The sequence below is a fragment of the Rhinoraja longicauda genome, chromosome 6 (assembly GCF_053455715.1).
Source record: "Rhinoraja longicauda isolate Sanriku21f chromosome 6, sRhiLon1.1, whole genome shotgun sequence".
In the NCBI taxonomy this organism is placed as follows: Eukaryota; Metazoa; Chordata; class Chondrichthyes; order Rajiformes; family Arhynchobatidae; genus Rhinoraja; species Rhinoraja longicauda.
The window spans coordinates 15,311,265-15,330,987 of NC_135958.1; the positions used below are offsets into that span (position 1 = coordinate 15,311,265).

The 19,723-nt window shown below is 43.7% G+C and overlaps 1 protein-coding gene across 3 annotated transcripts in view; it reads left to right on the plus strand.

Moving 5' to 3' along the window:
* The first annotated feature begins 7,338 nt into the window (after positions 1 to 7,338).
* The window catches only part of wdr59 (WD repeat domain 59), a 57,478-nt gene continuing 45,093 nt past the window's right edge, over positions 7,339 to 19,723 (plus strand). For all 3 annotated transcript variants that reach the window (XM_078400527.1, XM_078400528.1, XM_078400529.1), the window contains exons 1-7: positions 7,339 to 7,437; positions 9,970 to 10,019; positions 12,552 to 12,687; positions 14,686 to 14,771; positions 15,428 to 15,508; positions 16,214 to 16,251; positions 17,451 to 17,539. In XM_078400527.1, coding sequence (XP_078256653.1) covers positions 7,384 to 7,437; positions 9,970 to 10,019; positions 12,552 to 12,687; positions 14,686 to 14,771; positions 15,428 to 15,508; positions 16,214 to 16,251; positions 17,451 to 17,539 — 534 coding nt within the window. In that variant the 5' untranslated portion in view covers positions 7,339 to 7,383. The remainder of the gene's footprint in view (positions 7,438 to 9,969; positions 10,020 to 12,551; positions 12,688 to 14,685; positions 14,772 to 15,427; positions 15,509 to 16,213; positions 16,252 to 17,450; positions 17,540 to 19,723) is intronic.

Below are 19,723 nucleotides of genomic sequence, written 5' to 3' on the forward strand. Positions count from 1 at the left end.
TTGTTTTCCGGATCATATCTCCAGTTGCACTGCGGCCTAACATTATGGAGCTGGAGGCCTTGCTCGAAACTGACTTTGAGCCCCACTGTGGGGCCATGGACCTGCCATCAGAGCCTGCGATCCCTTGCCTGGGATCGATGCTCCAACCAATCTGTGGATTTCACCATTGAGGAGCTCGCAGTCTCCGGTTGTCAGGAAGCTCCAAAGTCGCAAGAGGTCGGGTCCGATCGCCCAGCTTAGGGGAGCTGAGATCCTCCCGATGCTGGAGCTTGATCGCCCCGATGCGGAGGGCCCAACCGCCGGCCACGGGAGATCGTCTCGTCAACGGAAGGCTCAAGGCCCCCGACCATGGGAGAAAAAGGGAAGAGATTGAACTTTTTTTCGCCTTCCATCACAGTGAGGAATGAGGTGGATGTTTATGTTTAAATGTATTTTGGGTGTCTTCTTGCTTTTTATTGGTATGACTGTATGACAAATAAATTCCTCGTATGTTGCAAAACATACTTGGCTAATAAAGTATGATTATGATTATGATTAAGAATGGGAGAAATTTATAAAAGATGACAGTATAAACCGTTGAAACACAATGGGTGAATATACTGATCTCAGAAATATAATGTTCAGCTATAGTTGAAAGTAGTACCATCGCTGACGGCGCCACCCAGTGGAAGTGATATTTAAACTATATGTAGGCAAAGTGTGCTTAATAAATCAAGTGTCCAATTTTTAATGTACGTGTCTTTTTCAGAATAGTATGCAACTTATTAGAATTATTAAAGAGATAACAGATGAATTTTTAACATCCTCAGCTCCATCTGCAAGTCATTTGTTTTCAACTAAATTAATGAATTGAAATGATATTGACAGCTATGGAAGCTCAGCCAAGCCAATTCCCCACCTACGTCCAAGACACCTCACACGCTCTCCATCTCCTGGATAACTTCCGGTTCCCAGGCCCCCACTCCCTCATTTTCACCATGGATGTCCAGTCACTCTACACTTCCATCCCCCACAAGGATGGTCTCGAAGCCCTCCGTTTCTTCCTCGACCGTAGAACCAGCCAATCCCCATCGACCAACACTCTCCTCCGCCTAGCAGAGCTGGTTCTTACCCTCAACAACTTCTCCTTTGACTCCTCCCACTTCCTCCAAACCAGAGGCGTAGCTATGGGCACTCGCATAGGCCCCAGCTACGCCTGCCTCTTTGTCGGGTACGTCGAACAATCCCTGTTCCAGACGTACACTGGCCCCATCCCCGAACTCTACCTCCGCTACATCGACGACTGCATTGGTGCTACCTCTTGCACCCATGCAGAACTCACTGACTTTATACACTTCACCTCCAATTTCCATCCTGCCCTTAAATATACCTGGACTATCTCTGACATCTCCCTCCCGTTTCTGGACCTCACCATCTCCATCACAGGAGAAAAACTAGTGACGGACATTTATTACAAGCCCACCGACTCGCACAGCTATCTGGACTACACTTCTTCCCACCCGGTCCCCAGCAAAAAGTCTATCCCCTACTCCCAATTCCTCCGTCTACGCCGCATCTGCGCCCGGGATGAGGTGTTTCAGACTAGGGCTTCCGAGATGTCCTCGTTTTTCAGAAAACGGGGCTTCCCCTCCTCCATTATAGATGAGGCTCTCACTAGGGTCTCTTCTACATCCCGCAGCTCCGCTCTTGCTCCCCATCCCCCCACTCGCAACAAGGACAGGATCCCTCTCGTTCTCACCTTCCACCCCACCAGCCAGCGGATCCAACATATCATCCACCAACATTTCCGTCACCTACAACAGGACCCCACCACTGGCCATATCTTCCCATCCCCTCCTCTCTCTGCGTTCCGCAGAGACCGTTCCCTCCGCAACTTCCTGGTCCACTCGTCCCTTCCTACCCAAACCACCCTAACCCCGGGCACTTTCCCTTGCAACCGCACGAGATGCAACACCTGTCCCTTTACCTCCCCCCTCAACTCCATCAAAGGACCCAAACATTCTTTCCAGGTGAGACAGAGGTTCACCTGCACCTCCTCCAACCTCATCTATTGCATCCGCTGCTCTAGATGTCCACTTATCTATATCGGCGAAACCAAGCGCAGGCTCGGCGATCGCTTCGCTGAACACCTGCGCTCGGTCCGCATTAACGCAACTGATCTCCCGGTGGCCCAGCACTTTAACTCCCCCTCCCATTCCCAGTCTGACCTCTCTGTCATGGGCCTCCTCCAGTGCCATAGTGAGGCCCGCCGGAAATTGGAGGAGCAGCACCTCATATTTCGCCTGGGCAGTTTGCAGCCCGGTGGTATGAACGTCGACTTCTCCAACTTCAGATAGCTCCTCTTTCCCTCCCTTCCCCTCCTCCTTCCCAGAGCTCCCTCTATCTTCCTGTCTCCACCTATATCCTTCCTTTGTCCCACCCCCGACATCAGTCTGAAGAAGGGTCTCGACCCGAAACGTCACCCATTCCTTCTCTCCCGAGATGCTGCCTGACCTGCTGAGTTACTCCAGCATTTTGTGAATCAATCATAATGTTGCTCAGCACTAATATATGAGCCATAAGGTTCTTAGTCGTCACCAAAACTAAATTGAGATATGGTAAATGATGGGTATATCTGTCTTATTACAGTAAAAAAATAATCATTAGGTAATTCATGAAAACTCAGGTATATATATTTAATTAAATAAACATTCAACTGCAATGTTATTACACATTAAGAGTACAGTTCTAAATGCAACACAGGGTTACCCTCATGTTGGAAGTCTCGAGGCCAATTGTACATCGTACAATTGTACATCGTTAACATCGTGATAACGGGCATATCCAAGCATTTTAACCATTTTTGCAGCAAATATGCTTCAGTGTATTTCTGATAACATACTCTTAGATTTTGTATGAAGTTTTTTATCTAGTTTAGTTTATTATTGTCATTTGTGCCGAGGTACAATGAAAAGCTTTTTGGGTATGACCAGATTCGTCTGGACACTGGTACTCTTGGGCCCACACTCATTGGAAGATAGAAGAAATAGAAATGATCGTATTTGCATCATAGGATTTTGTGTGTGCTTAACCAACTAGATGCTGTGGATGAACATAAAATGAAGAGGAACAGTTTCAGAACAAGGGAATTGTTCATTTAAGATAGAAATGGGAGAAATTTATCTCTGAAAGGGAAATGAATCCTTAGAATTCTGTATCAAAGAGAACTGTTATGAATAAATCTTTAGAAGGATAAGGAAGACGTAGTTTTGTTTTAGATGGGAATCAGTAGGTTATTGGGGACAGAAAGGTGAGGCTGACCAAGATCGGATCTGGTCTTGTTTAACTCAAAGGGCCATATTACAAAAATACACAAAGTTCTGGAGTAACTGGGTCAAGTAGTATTTCTGGAGAACATGGATAGGTGATGTTTTGGATCGGGACCCTTCTTCAGACTGATTGTGGTGGGGGGATATGGGAGAGAGAAAGCTGGAAGTGAGGAGGGCAGCACAAAGCCTGGCCCAGTGATAGGTGGATAAAGGTGGGTGGGGGGATTGATAGGCAGGTGGTTGGACAAAGTTCAGAGATAAAAGACAAAAAATGTGAGATAAGGTCAAAAGAGCTACGAATTGTGGGGCCAGAGGAAGAAATATAGGTGGAAGAGGAGAAATGGGTGCGAGTCCAGGTGGGGCCCAGGGATGGGAGGAATGAAGGAAAAAACAAAGGGATAGTTTGTAGGTTAGTTTACTAAAATTGGAGAATTCAATTCTCTCTTCCCTGTGCCCCAAAGAACAGCTCTGCTTTCAATACCATTATCTCCAGCAAGTTCATCTCCAAACCGTGGAACTTGAGCTCGGCATTCACCTTTGCAAATGGATCCTCAGCCTCTTGACAGACCACAATTAGTGAGGATAGGTAACAAAATCATTTTGTACGATACTCTTCAATATTGCAAGACCCCTTCAATTTCTTTATACACTCATGTCTGTGCAGCCAAATACCAATCCAACTAATTTTATAAATTCGCAGAAAACACCACCGTAGTGGGCCGGATATCAAATAATGATGAGACGGAGTACAGGAAGGAGATTGAGAACCTTGTAACCTGGTGCCAAGACAACAACCTCTTCCTCAATGTCAGCAAGACAAAGGAGATTGCGCACGACTTCAGGAGGCAAAGCAGTGCACATACATCGATGGCACCGAAGTAGAGATGGTTGAAAGCTTTAAGTTCTTAGGAATATATATCACCAGCTATTTGTCCTGGACCAGCCACATCAAAGCAATGTCCAAGAAAACACACTAACCCTTCTACTTCCTTAGAAGGCTTAGGAAGTTCAGCATGTCCCCAACGACCCTCACCAACTTCAACAGTTGCGTCCTAGAAAGCATTTTATCAGAATACATCATAGAACAACATCCAAGATCGCAGGAAACTGCAGAGCAGCGGGTGTAGCCCAGACAATTAGGCAAACCAACATCCCTTCCATGGGCTCCATCTACACTTCTTTTGTCTTTCATCCCTCCCTTCCCTGGGTCGCACCTGGACTTGCACCCATTTCTCCCCTTCCACCCATATTCCTTCCTTCATCTACACGTCACGCTGCCTCGTCAAGGCCACTAGCATAATCAAGGAGCAGTCTGGCCACTCCCTCTTCTCCACTCTCACATCAGGTAAAAAAGTACAGAAGTTTGAAAATGCATACCTCTAGATTCAGGGACAGTTTCTTCCCAGCTGTTATCAGCCAACCGAACAGTCCTATCACCAACTAGGAGGTTCTAACCTCCCATCTACCTTATTGGAGACCTTCAAACTATTTTTAATAGGACTTTACTGGACTTTATCTTGCAGTCCAGATAAAGGACCGTATCTTTACCCAGTATCTGTACACAGTGTTCGGCTTGATTGTAATCATGTCGTCTTTTCACTGACTTGATAGAACACAACAAAAAAGCTTTTCACTGTGCCTCGATACACATGGCAATAACACACTGAACTAAACCTGGACTTGTTTCGTTCAGCACTGATGATTGAATGAGATTTTTGATTAATAAAAACATAGATAAGATTTAGAAACAGCTGGGAAAACATTGAAATTGTTGAACAGAGGTAACAAAGATCTGGGAGATGTTTTCAGTGGCATATGAATCGAAATTGGGAAGAACTAAGCAATGTTACAAATATGGAAATAGGCCATCCTATTGATAGAGTGAATATATGAATTAATTTAGTTTCAATCACAACCACAGATGTCGCCATACAATGTTGCAAACTTTCTGGCTCAGTTTCAGGTAATCTTTCTTAGGATCAGAGCCTTATAGAGCAAAGTTTGCAGTAAACAATAAAGATAATGGTATCAATGCCTAATATTTAGCTGCAGGAAGTTTCTTCTCACGATATATTGGATGTCAGGTAAACATGTGCCAGATCTAAGACAATATCGTTCCAGAGATGCAGTGGTCTGCTTTTATTCCCATACCACCTCCTGAAAGGTATCGAAGTAGGTAATGCAATGTCTTGCAAGACATTCTATAATAAGTGTTTTTTCTTTCTTCCAATAGCTTCCTCAGTTTAAATACAAACCTGTATAGTCATTCGTAGTTTTATCACACCCTTCCCTCATTCCCAATGCTCTGGAATCCCACCAGCCTACTATCTCTTCTCTTACCCCTGCACCTTTTAATATTTTATCCTACCTAATCCCATTCTCACCTCTCAACATTCTTCAATCTCCCACTTCCCTTCAGAAAGAATTTGTCAGGAGTCAGTCTGAGGACAAGTGCAGTCCCACCTTCATACAGCAGGGGTCTAGTGTGGCTCAGGACTATTCTAACCTGGTGGGGTTAGGTGGATGATTGGAGCTTCCAATACTGAAATTGATTTTTTGGGGGGGCTGGAAGATTTACAAGAATATGGAGAGAAAAATTTGGTCAGGAAACATAGAGTTGAACCCTACCATGTCCTCATCAACAGAGCTGCTGTAGAGATGGCCAACAGCTTCAGGTTCCCAGTCATCCATTGCTAAAGCAACCTAACCTGGTCTCTTCACACCAATTCAGTAATCGAGAAAGCGCATCAGCGAATTTACTTTCTTAGATGTCTGAGAAGATTTGGTATGTTCACAAGAATTATTTTGAATTTCCACAGATGTGTGATAGAATATATTATTCCAGGTTGCATCTCAGCCTGGTATGGCAACTGCTTTACTCTTGACCTGCAGAGAATGGTGAACACAGCCCTGTCTATCACACTACCTGTCCATCAAACTTCACCTGTCCATTTCCATTAAGATATTGCTTGATCTGCTTTACTTTTTGCTCAGGATTCCAGCAGTTGCAGTCTCTTGCATCTCCTCTTAAGAACAGCTTCTTCCCCACTGGTATATAACTCCTGAACAATCACCTTCTTGGGGTCGCTGCCAGGTCTCTCACTCTTAACTTTACCCCATTCTGTTACAGCCCCATTAGTATTTTTTGCACTGCAACCTTGCACCATTCTGGTGTTTTGCACTCGTTGCTATATTTGTCATGGTGTTCAGACTACAGTATTTAATCTGAGTGCCCCAATCAAACAAGGAATTTCATTTGATTTATCTGAAGGGTCTCGACCCAAAACATCGCCCATTCCTTCTCTCCAGAGATCCTGCCTGTCCCGCTGAGTTACTCCAACATTTTGTGTCTACCAAGGAATTTCATTGCAGCCTTTTGTATATGTCACAGTGGCACAGCGATAGAGTTGCTGCCTTACAGCGAATGCAGCACCGGAGACCGGGGTTCGATCCCGACTACGGGTGCTGTCTTTGCGGAGTTTGTAAGTTCTCCCCGTGACTGGCGTAGGTTTTCTCCGAGATCATCGGTTTCCTCCCACATTCCAAAGACATGTAGGTTAGTTGATTAATTGGCTTGGTAAATGTAAAAATTGTCCCTAGTGGGTGTAGGATAGTGTGAGTGTGCGGGGATCACTGGTCGGCGCGGACCTGGTGGGCCGAAGGGCCTGTTTCCGTGCTGTATCTCTAAACTAAATAGACTAATCTGAATCTGGGATGGATTTTCCGTGAGCAGTCGTGGGTGGTGTTCAAGGGGTGTTATCATTAACATAATAAGTGATAGAAGTAGAATTAGGGCATTCGTCCCATCAAGTCTACTCCACCATTCAATCATGGCTGACCCCTCCTAACCCCATTCTCCTGCCTTCTTCCCATAATCAAGAAATGATGATGATATATTCCTGACCCTAAAACAATAAGCCTGCGAGAGACACCTTGCCCAGCGTGGGTATGCGGGTGGAAGTGCAGCCAGTGTGACTGGCAGAAGCGGCGCCGTCACTCCCGCCTCCCGCCCGGTGCTCGTTGGGTAACAGTCACGCCGCTGACGCAGTTTGTTGTTGGTCTCTGGCTCCATGACATGGCGGCTCGCTGGAGCAGCGAGAATGTGGTGGTGGAGGTTAGGGACTCGCAGGTAACTCCACATGAAGCAGCCGCGGCCTTCTCGGGGCACTGGATGTGGCGTTAGTGAGCGCTGTGGCTGGTCGGCTGTGCGTGGGAGTCTGCGTCGCCCAGAGAGTCGAAGGGCCTGAGGTTTGACTGCTGGCTGGGCCAGGCCAAAGAGTATGCATGCGCGCGCACCGGTGCCCGCCCTCCTTTCCTTAAATGGGCAATTCACATCTTGGCAAGATCGATTTGATTTAATTTCTGTAAACATTGCAGACTCCCACATCTGCTTTGTTTTTATTTGAAACCTGACTTGTTGAAACTGGTATTCAGCTTGGCCCTGACACGTGAACGCTGTTACTTTAGGATGCTTAATTCTCCTTCCAGCAAATATTAACCGACACTTGCCAGAACTTCTGGGCCGAGCCAGTAACCGTTCGAGAGACAAAAAACTTACCCTGGTTTCGTGACGGGCATTCTTTAAAGCATGAGCATAGAGGGCATTGGCGGTTTACATTTTCCTCACATTTACACTTATTTGCTTGTGTTTTACTAGCAACAAAATCGACAACGGTTCAAAAATATAATTCATAATGATCTGGAGTGCTCTCAACAATCCACGTGCACTTAAAGTGCAGCATCTGATGTATAGAGTTATAATTGGATTAAGATGCTGAACCTGTGGAAATAGCATCTTTAACCACCCATAAGCATTTTATAAGAAATTAAATATCCCTGTAGTCGCTATTGTAGTGGACGCATTGGTAACCACGATAAGTGAATTTGAAGTGAATCTAGAAAGTAAGTAATTATTTTTGCGGAATTTCGGCAGTCTTGGCTCTCTCTCCAAAACATGTTGCTAGTAACTTTTCCAGCTGAATTTTATTTATATGTGAGCCATAAAGATATTATCTAATAATTGGAATTCAGAGGTTTGCACCATAACTGTGTATCATTTTATCTTACTCAATATTGTGCAGTTAATTCTCGGACTAATCTTTTACCTTCTGACCAGGGGATTCCTGTATTAAAAGATACAAGTCAGAGCTGAACAGTTTATAGAGAGAGAGCAGGTAACATAACTAGTTCCACCTGCTACCTTTCATAAGATCGTAAGTGAGGATCAGGAGGACCGTTCAGGATCTTGTTCCACTATTCAATAAGACCATGGTGGATCTAACTTGCATGCCCTGTGATCCTAAATTATCCATTGGATGGCCATCCAGCATTTAGAGTGACAAACATCAGCCCAACTCATCCAATCCGACCAAGATGCCTCATCTAAACAAGTCCCATTTGCCTGTTTTTGGCTCATCCCTCTGAACATTTCCTATCCACCTCTCCAAATAATTTTTAAATGTTATTGCACCTGTCTCAACTATTTCCTCTAGCAGGTTTTTCCATGTACCCACCACCCTTTATGTGGAAAAGGTTGCCTCTCGGGTACCTATTAAATCTTTCCACCCTCACCTTAAACCTATGTCCTCTAATTCTTGATTCCCCTACCTCGGGGAAAAGAATCTATGTTCACCCTTTTTATTCCCCTTATGATTTAATGCACCCCTATAAAATCACACCTCCGCATCTTGTGCTTTAAGGAATAAAATCTTATCTATTGAAACTTGGGAGACTTATCTACCTTCAAAAAATAACACAAAGTTTGGAGTAACTCAGCGGTTCAAGCAGCATCTCTGGAGAACATGGATGCGTGACGTTTTGGTTCGGTACCCTTCTTCAGACTCCTCGACCTTCAAATGTCTTAAGACGTCCAGCATCTCTTTGACTGTAATATGGTCTGTCCTCAAAACATCTGCACTAACTTTCCTAAGTTCCCTTCTCTTCATGTCTGTCTTTCTCTGTGTGGTAAAAATAGAGGAGCAATCTTCATTGAAGACCTTGAACATATCCTGTGACACTTTGGATTCTGATTTACCCTGTCCTCTCACATAATATCCAGGTCAACCTCCTAAGAATCTTGTATACTTTGTATATTTTCCTTTCTCTAAATTCTCCAATGGGTACAGACCCAACTAGTTCAACCTTCCCTCATAAGACAATCTGATGATCACCACATTGCTATTTTTTGGGACATTGGTATGCACAAAGTGTCCCTTTTCCAATGTCCAAGAGTTACTGTAATTCAAAGATATATATGTTTTAAATGCTGGCAATTCCCAGCATGTCAGGCAGCAACTGTATATATATATAGAGAGAGTGAGGCAGAATTAATATTTCAGGTTGATGGCTTTTCATGAGAACATATTCTGACCTGTTGATTGTTTTCAACATTTATTATTCTAATGCAGTGCTGGAAATCCAAAATATGCATTTGCAGTTTGTAAATGCTTTGGTATGTCTTAAAGCTGTGAAAAGGTCTAAATAAATGCAAGTCGTGTTTAAATTAGCCGGCCAGGTAGTTTGTAGGTTAGGATTGGGCAGAGTAATAGACAATAACGTTGAATTAATCTTGAAAACGGATGCTTTATAAGTGTGGGACATCAGTTTCTTGTTTGTTGGACATCTGTTCAAAATATTAATTTGTTTTTTTTTTGTACATCAGGCAACTGCAATGTCTGTGAACTGCCATGGCCAACTTGCGGTGCTCTCAGGGTAAGCAGACCTGCACGAATGGGTAGTAATTGAATGTAAACATCTTTATGGGTTCCATATTCCTTTTCCTTCTATTGAATTGAATAAAATTGAATAAATTGTATTAGACAAGTATGTATACATACAAGGAATTTGCCTTGGTGCTTTGCTCGCAAGTAACAACTTGACATACAGTAAACAATTAAACAATACCCATATTCATCTTTCTCCTTGTTATGCATGCCTATTATCACCCCCCCCCCCCCCCCCCCCAGATTCTCCAGCCATTCACGGAAATTTATACTGGTAAATTAACCTAACAGCCAACATAATGTTGGCAGTATGTCCTGGGGACACGCGTGATCATATGGAGAATGTACTAACTCCAAGATAGACACAAAATGCTGGAGTAACTCAGTGAGACAGGGAGCATCTCTGGAGAGAAGGAATGAATGAGGGTTTCGTGTCAAGACCCTTCTTCAGACTCAATCTCAACCCGAAACGTCACCCATTCCTTCTCTCCAAAGATACTGCATGTCCCGCTGAGTTACTCCAGCATTTTGTGTCTATCTTTGGTTTAAACCAGCATCTGCAGTTCCTTCATACACATGTACTAACTCCATACTGGCAACTCAGGAGGTCAAGACTGAAATCGCCGCTTGATTGCGATTAAATCTTCTTGGCCAAAATTTGCTGAACTTTAGCGGTTGTGTGGCTGGGACTTGTGTTAAACTGGAAATTTTTCCAGATGGGCAATCCACGGCAGTCCTTGCTACCATTACAACTCAGAATTAACCATAAGGAACTGTGTGGCGTTTTACTTTTTGCTGCTTACTATTGGGAATTACTGACATCTGGTGAGCATTTTCATAGGGGATAACTTAGCAATGTTTGAGAAAGCCAAAACCACAATTCCACAAGAACAGGATATGGCTCATTGCTCATTATGGCTCAATGTTAACTCTTGTCAGCCAAAGTTTTCCTTCAGAGTGGGAGTTTATACAGGTGCTCCTCAACTTACGATGGGATTACGTTCCAAGAAACCCATCGGAAACCGAAAATATCGTAAGTCGAATATGCATTGAAATCACGTGACCAGAAGCAAACTGCGGCTCGCTAAGGGGTCGCTGCCGTTTGCACCATCGCAAAGTCGAAATATTGTAAGTCAAAGCATTGTAAGTTGGGGAGCATCTGTGTACACCGATTAGTCAAAACATTATGACCACTGACAGGTGAAGTGAATAACATTGATTATCTTGTTACAATGGCACCTGTCAAGGGGTGGGATATATTAGGCAGCAAGTGAACAGTCAGTTCTTGAAGTTGATGTGTTGGATGCAGGAGCAAAGATCTGAGCGACTTTGACAAGGGCCAAATTGTTATGGCCAGACGACCACGTCAGAGCATCTCTGAAACGGCAAGGCTTGTGGGGTGCTCCCGGTCAGCAGTGGTGAGTACCTACCAACAGTGGTCCGAGGAGGGACAAACCACAAACTGGCACAGGGTGTTGGACGCCCAAGGCTCATCGATGCGCGAGGGCAACGAAGGCTATCCCATCTGGTCTGAACCGACAGGAGGTCTACTGTGGCACTAGTCACAGAAAACTTTAATGGTGGTCATGGGAGGAATGTGTCACAACATACAGTGCATAACATCCTGCTGAGTATGGGGCTGCATAGCCGCAGCCCGCTCAGAGTGCCCATGATGACCCCTCTGCATCGTCAAAAGCGCCTACATTTGGCACGCAAGTGTTGGTACTGGACCTTGGAGCAGTGGAAGAAGGTCGCCTGGTCCGATGAGTCCCGTTTTCTTTTAGATCACGTGGATGGCCGTATACGTGTGTGCCGTTTACCTGGGGAAGTGATGGCACCAGGATGCACTGGCAAGATGACAAGCCGGTGGACGGAGTGTGATGCTTTGGGCAATGTTCTGCTGGGAAACCCTGGGTCCGGCCATTCATGTGGACGTCAATTTGACACACGTCATCTACCTAAACATAGTTGCAGACCAGGTACACTCCTTCATGGCAATGGTATTTACCGATGGCAGTGGCCTCTTTCAGCAGGATAATGCGCCCTGCCACACTGTTCAGGAATGGTTTGAGGAACATGATGAAGTGTTCACGGTATTGCCTTGGCCACCAAATTCTCCAGATCTCAATGCGATTGAGCATCTGTGGGATGTGCTGGATCGACAAGTCCAATCCACGGCGGCTCCACCTCGCAACTTACAGGACTTGAAGGATCTGCTGCTAATGTTTTGGTACCAGATAACACAGGACACCTTCAGGGGTCTTGTAGAGTCCATGCCTCGGCGGGTTGGCGCTGTTTTGGTGACACACGGAGGATCAACAGCATGTAAGGCAGGTGATCGTAATGTTTTGGCTCATCAGTGTATCCTCTCATTTGCACAGTTATGTTTCCTAGAATACATTGTGATCGGTTTCTTTCATAATAATGGGTGAGAGGATCGGGATGGCTACTGGTGGTGTGCATGAGGTTACCTTTTTATGGATATATTGGTTCATCAGTGGAAATGTTTATTCCTTCACAGGCGCCACTTTTTATATGTTATAAATTTAGACGCTCCTTCAGAAGTACCAAAAAAGATTGCAAGGCAGAGTAAGTGGGACATTGGGGCTGTGCAGTGGAACCCACATGAGACCTCCTCTCATTACTTTGCAGCTTCAGTAAGTAAAATGTTGCATTTAGTTCTTTGGATTTACAGGAATGTGGATTGTAAATTTAAAAAAATCACTATCTTTGTTACCCATGTTAAAACTAAAACTAAAGGATGGGATTTTTTAATTAGAAATGCTTTAAATGCTAAACACGTTGATGAAGATCTAAGAATACCATGTATGTTTGACAGTCTAGCAGATGGTGATGGGAATAATTGTAGACTTTAAGGTGACATAAACTGGATGGTGAAATGAGCAGAAACAATTATACAATTAGGTAGGTTAAAAATCTTGTGAGTCATTGATTTATCTGCAGAAGCATCGAATATAGGATAAACTAGACCAAGTGGACCCGTTGGGCCCAAACCTCTCCTGCAATGGTGCAGCACCCTCTCCTTCCCCACTCCCCCCTCCCCACTCCACCCTCTCCCCCCACCCACCCCCTCCCCTGGGAGCACCCCACAAGACCATCTCTGAAACGGCAAGGCTTGTGGGGTGCTCCCGGTAAGGAGTGGTGAGTTCCTACCGAAAGTGGTCCGAGGAGAGACAAATCACAAATCGACGACAGGGTGTTGGGTGCCCAAGGCTCATCGATGCGCGAGGGCAACGAAGGCTATCCCATCTGGTCCGAACCGACAAAAGGTCTACTGTGGCACAAGTCACAGAAAAGTTTAATGGTGGTCACGGGAGGAATGTGTCACAATACACAGTGCATCGCACCCTGCTGTGTATGGGGCTGCATAGCAGCAGACCGGTCAGAGTGCCCGTGGTGACATAATGTTTTGGCTCATTAGTATATGTCTCTTGTACCTGCTCATTCTGGTGTCACATTTATTAGGCAATTCTCTTTTAAATCAGTGTTTGCTGAAGCTTGCAGGGAAGCATGCATCTTACCACAACAGGGTGTCTTAGATCAAATGTTAGTTGACCAAGTATTTATGAGGTTGGAATTAGGTTTAATGTGCTGAAGAATGGAGAATGCAAGTCTAAATTTGACGGAGGTCTCGTCTTTTGCCCCATAACTTTTCACCTGACAGCTGGGTTGATTGAGAGGCTAGCAAATTGCCATTTGTAAAAGCCTCTGGTTAAAGCCAAGTAGGAGAATGAAGTGGAAAGTGTACATCACAAGAAGATTGGGGTGAATTATAGGGAGGGGCATATAAATAATCTGAGAGAGGAATAAATCAATAGGTTTCTGAAATGTAATCATAGGGATGGAGGCTGATGTCTGGATGGTAGGAAAAGATGAAGTGACGTAGTTAGCCAATTTCAGAAAAGATGGTAGATTGTAGAGGACCTAATGGTGGAATTCCCCTGTGTGTCACAGAAGCTTTATGAAAATAAATGTCAGTTGCAGCTTCACTGCTGGGTTTCTGATCCTTTTAAATTTGGTCTTTGCAGTTAAATCCGTACGGTTGCTAAAATATGAGGAATGTGTTATTGTTTGAATATGATAATCCTTGTCCTTGGCTTAGTTGGATTTACATTTTAATTTAAAACCATGCTGGGGTGTCTTCTCTCTTTCCTCCTCCCGGCCAGTGTTTCTGGCAGCTGTGGCTCAGTCATTGTCTTTCACAAATGATACGGTTTCAGTTAATCAACGCTGACAACAGGGAGGCCAGGGTTTTGTGCACAGGATGAAAAAACAAGAAGGAGATAATGGTATGGTTAAGAGTGCATTTTGTGTGAATAATAAATTTTGTCCAGGAGTCTAGAAAATGTATTCTAGATTCATATCTTTCATCACAGCTGGGAAAGACATTCAAAACATCTTTTAAGTGTGTGCATAAAACTATACTCTGATTTCCAATGCATCAATCATAATATCTAATATGTGATTAAAAAGTTAATGCTCAGTTAAATAAAATATTGAAAGATATGGCTGTAATCTGTTGAGCACAGATTCCAGTGAAAGACTGGTTCTAACGCCGCCTCTGTTGGCTGAGCCAGCATTTTGAGCATAAACAACGTAGTTTAAGTGAGGTGACATCTGGATGTCTGTTTCAGTGTAACCAACGGGTGGACCTATACAAATGGCTTGATGGAAATGGCGAGATCCACACTTCACTGCAGGGTCATACCCGTGTTATAAGGTATTTTGTTTTAAATTATGCCCACAGCCTGAGGAGATATAAAATGCTGGCTTAATTTCCCAGATATTATTAGCAATAATTAGCAGCTGGTTGCTTGGTTCAATTAATTTAAGCTTTTATTTTGGCTCCTGGATAACTGATATGGTGTCTTTATCATTTTTCAGCAATAAAGAGTTTCTATTTAGTTTTTTCAACTAATCCTTATCTCCTGAACTCAAGTTCTGGGCCTTGAGCAATCTTTGATAAAGGATTTAAAAATTGTTCTTGTAGTCAAAGGCTATTGTCCTGTCATATTTGTGTTTGTGTAGGAAAATTTGCATGATTTAGGATGAAGATGAGACTATAGATTGCAACATATGGCATGTGAACCTATGTACATATGTCAGTAAAGTATATGGAACAAAATCTCCCATTCTAGGATCCTCCTGGTCAGTAACATTAAAAGCAGAGAATTGTGAGAGGGATGATTTCCCTGATGTAAAAAGGTACCCCAAAAAAATTATCTTTGAATTGTAATCTTACTGTCCTGTGGAACCTGTTTGCTAGCATGTAGATATTCTTCTTTCTCTAAATGTATTCACTTTTATAGAGCGTTAGAAATCCACATAGAAGTCATCATTTTCTTTTTTTAAATCTTTGATTCATTTTGTTTGCAGTGATTTGGAGTGGTCATGGTTTGAACCCGAGTTGCTTGTTACAAGTTCTGTTGACACCTACATCTACATTTGGGATGTCAAGTAAGTCCAGGGCTTTGGAAGTATAAAACAAATTATGAATCATTCCTATATCAGAAAAAATGGAAACACTTTTTCTTGTTCTGAATTATGAGCGCATTAGGGGAAACTGTTCTGCTCTGGGAAGTATTGGGTATATTTATTCACTCACAAAGTGGTATTCTAAGCAATGTATTGTTCAAAAGTAGTTTGGAATAATCAGATTGCTAGTACTCTAACAATGAGAGTCTAGCAATGTGGCTAACATGAGAAATGTTTCCTGGGATCTGTTGATCTATAGGGTGGCAGAGGCTAATGTAACAACTATAATCTTGTTTATCAGTAGAATTGATGTGAGAGCATTGAAATTTTGCCCACTGAAAATCCATCCATATGTCTTTTTATCCCTCAAAATATTTCTTAAAATCTGCCTTTTGGCTCAGGTTATGGTCACTTGTCAAAACAGCACCTTGGAGTTAAATTTTGTTTGATTCTGTTTCTGTGATGTCTTTTGAGATCTTTTGCTATGATGGTGTTATATAAATACAAATTGTTACTTTATTATTATCAAATTGGAATTTGAGCTCATTCATGGGATTCTTGGTAGATCTGGACATAATGTAGCATCAAGTTGTAAAGTTAAGATTTGTCATTATGAATCTGAGTGTTAAACAATTACTGTTCACTTATGGATGGAATTACCATAACAAAATATTTTTCTCTCTTTAGAGATACACGAAAACCATCGGTATCATTGTCAGCTGTAGGTGAGTATTCTGCATGGATGCACTAACGAGATGGAGACACAAGAGATTGCAGATACATGAATCTGGAGCAAATAAAACTGCTGGAGGAACTCAGCAGATCAGGCAGTGCCTGTGGAGGGAATGGAGTCGTTGACATGCATCAGGAATGAGAGCATAGAGGGAGCACAGCCAGTATTAAGCGGAGAGGGGAAGGGTGAGGTGGGGACTGGTTGATTTGTGGACCTAGATAGAGTAAGGGATGACTGACCAATGGTGCCAGGTCGGGATTCTGGCCAGAAGCTGGAGATTATGGGTGGAAACAGACAAGAAAAGAGCAGAAGGTGCCAGCTGTGGGGCAGGGAGAGTGAAGGTACAGGCAGAGGCTGAGGCTGGAAGGTGATAAATAGAGGCACAAGTGGTGCATGTGCTGGACTCTAATAAAGAAGATGGTAAGTGAAACCAGATGAGAGAGACTGTTGGGTAGTTGGAACCAGATGGGGGAGGAAATAGGAGATGGGAGTGGGCAAAGGACAAAACTGGTTGATATAGTGGGGGTATGGAGAAATACAGGGAGGGGGAACAGAGGGGGTATGGGTTAACTGAAGTTTTAAAATTCAATGTTCATATCATTGCGTGTACCCAGGCGAAATATGAGGTGTTCTTCAAGTTTGCGTTGGCTTTGCCATGGCAGAGCAGAAGGCCGAGGATTAATAGGTCAGTGTGGGAATGGGTCTGGGAGTTGAAATGCAGTGCTGGCTCGAAGGGCCAAATGGCCTCCTCCTGCACCTATTTTCTATGTTTCTATGACATGCAACTAGGAGGGATCCATCTATGACAACAGGGAGGATACCATGCTTACAAAGTGAGAGATTTTGGACACCAATATTTGGTTGAACTTTTGTTGAAAATAACCTGATATTGGTACAATTGTTGATTATTGAAGCAAAAAAGATGTTTGGATTCCGCAAGTGATTAGTTAAGCAGATATCTTGACATCAGATAAGCAGTGAGAAAAACCCTGCAAGATATTTTCATCAGTGAATGTCGCTGTACAGTGACTGGTCTGTGCAAGGTTGGTGAAATGGTTGTTGCACTACATTAAGGAAGTTAAGGAAGAACATTTTGGCATGTTGGGTTAAACAGTGCATGTGAAGAAGAATATTTGTAATTTAGTTATGTGAGTGGTTAGTTTATCTTTTTCTTCTTTCCATATTATGCAGCTGGAGCCTCCCAGGTGAAATGGAACAAGAAAAACCCTTGTTGCTTGGCAACTAGCCATGATGGAGATGTCCGAATCTGGGACAAACGGGTGAGTGGTGCAAAAGGTTAAAGTCCTACTTTGGTATTGTTGAGCTTGAGAGAAATTAAGCTTGTGTGCATGCATGGGCTTATTTTGGAAAAACATTTGAACCCTTTTTTTTTGGTTTTCTTGAATTGTTCTTAAACAGCTTTTAAAGATAGCGGAGTCAGGGGGTATGGGGAGAAGGCAGGAATGGGGTACTGATTGAGAATGATCAGCCATGATCACATTGAATGGTGGTGCTGGCTCGAAGGGCCGAATGGCCTACTACTGCAGCTATTGTCTATTGTCTTTTGTTTGCGTGTGACTGATAGTGTTTAGAAATATAGTCCGTTTATTCTGTTTTTTATATATAAATAAAAAACAAGCAATAATAGCACAAGGACAAAAACAATGCCCCCATGTCTATGTAGTTCAAAGCTTATTTGGAGATTGCAGTGTTAATAGCCTGATGGTTGTCGGGAAGAAGCTGTTCCTGGAACTAACCTGGATGTTAGTTGTCAGGCTCCTATCCCTTCTTCCCGATGGCAGGAGTGAAATGTGAATGTGGCCAGGGTGGCGTTTGACAGTGGGGTCATGGTCAATGGGTAGGTATGATGAGTTATCTGAGCTGGCACCTGGCCTCAGCACGGTGGAGGTCAGTCTGCAAAGATTTTGGGGAGAAGGCGGGAGAATGGGGATGAGAGGGAGAAATAGCCAGAATTGAATAACAGAGTAGACCTAGGCTAAATGGTCTGATTCTGCTCTAATGCTTTATGATCTTATGATCCCTTATTGGTGGGTTTAATAACAGTCGGAATTATTGCTGAATGATGGAGGGCTGTACGTGTAGAGGGGGTGAAATTGGAATGGGTAAGGGGAGTAGAGAAGTCAAGCCAATTGATGTTGGAAATAAAAAGTTCTCGAGAGGGTGGAAGGCCGACGGGGAATACTTGATGAAGGAGGAATGTTGGAGATGGGAGCAGGGGGTTGTCACTGGGTGGTATGGAGTCCTTACCAGAGAAAAATGCCTGGAAAATGATGGAACACCACCGTGGGCTTGCAACCTGTTGAGATATGAGTGCAAGGGTACAGAGGCAAGGCCTCTGCTGAGGACTGACCATTCTCCATCAGAAAGAGGGAGGTCCGGGGGGGGCGGGGATGGTGAATACCTGACAGGCGTAAGGGCTGTGTCAGTGGGAGGTGGAGGGAGGCTCACGGAAGGTACTGTGAATGATGGGGGCTTGGAGGGGAATGGAGTGTGAGGGGTAATATAGGGGTGGGGTGCATAGGAAGTGACATTTTTGGAATATAGGGGGAAGGCCTGCTGGACCTAGTGGTGTTATTATTGAGGTTCCCTGTTGGAAGGTAAAGCAGCAAGATCCAGGAGAGTCGATCGATGTGACGCAGAAGGAGCCGACAATGTGGAAGCCCCTGGCCTAGAACTGGGCCTGAAAAACAGTGGATTGTATGAATTAATAGATTGTAATCAGAATAGATCTAGCAACTGAAAACTGGACATTCATGAGGAGTTGTAGACCGTCAGCATCAGTATAAATATACCCCACCATAAACTGTAACATAGCCTAGTGTATACCTGATTCTCCCATTTCTCTGGGAGTGAAGGGGTTCAGCTGTGGTTCTGCAAGGATTGCAGAGGGGCATTCTGAAAGCAGCGCCAAGCAGAATTAAAAAGGATGAAATGCAGGTCTGGTGAACCTGCAACAAAGGCCTCATACCTGTTTGCTAAATAGCACAACCTAGAGATTAAATCAAATGAAAGCTTTCAAGAGAGAGCTAGATAGAGCTCTTAAAGATAGCGGAGTCAGGGGATATGGGGAGAAGGCAGGAACGGGGTACTGATTGTGAATGATCAGCCATAATCACATTGAATGGCAATGCTGGCTCGAAGGGCCGAATGGCCTACTCCTGCACTTATCGTCTATTTGCAGTCCTACTGCATCAAATCATGAATTGTGGTGAACCATTAAGCAGCTGACAGGAGGACGAGGCCTCACCAATATTTCCATAGACTGTAGCATTCGTAATCATTATTTCCTCCTCACCATCACAGAACCTGCCTTCAGTCAATTTGATTCACTTCTCATTACATCATGAAACAACTAAGAGCATTAGATACAGTGAGAGCTATGGAACCAAACAACATTTCAGCTGTAATATTGAAGATCTGCACCCCAGGACTAGTTGCATCTC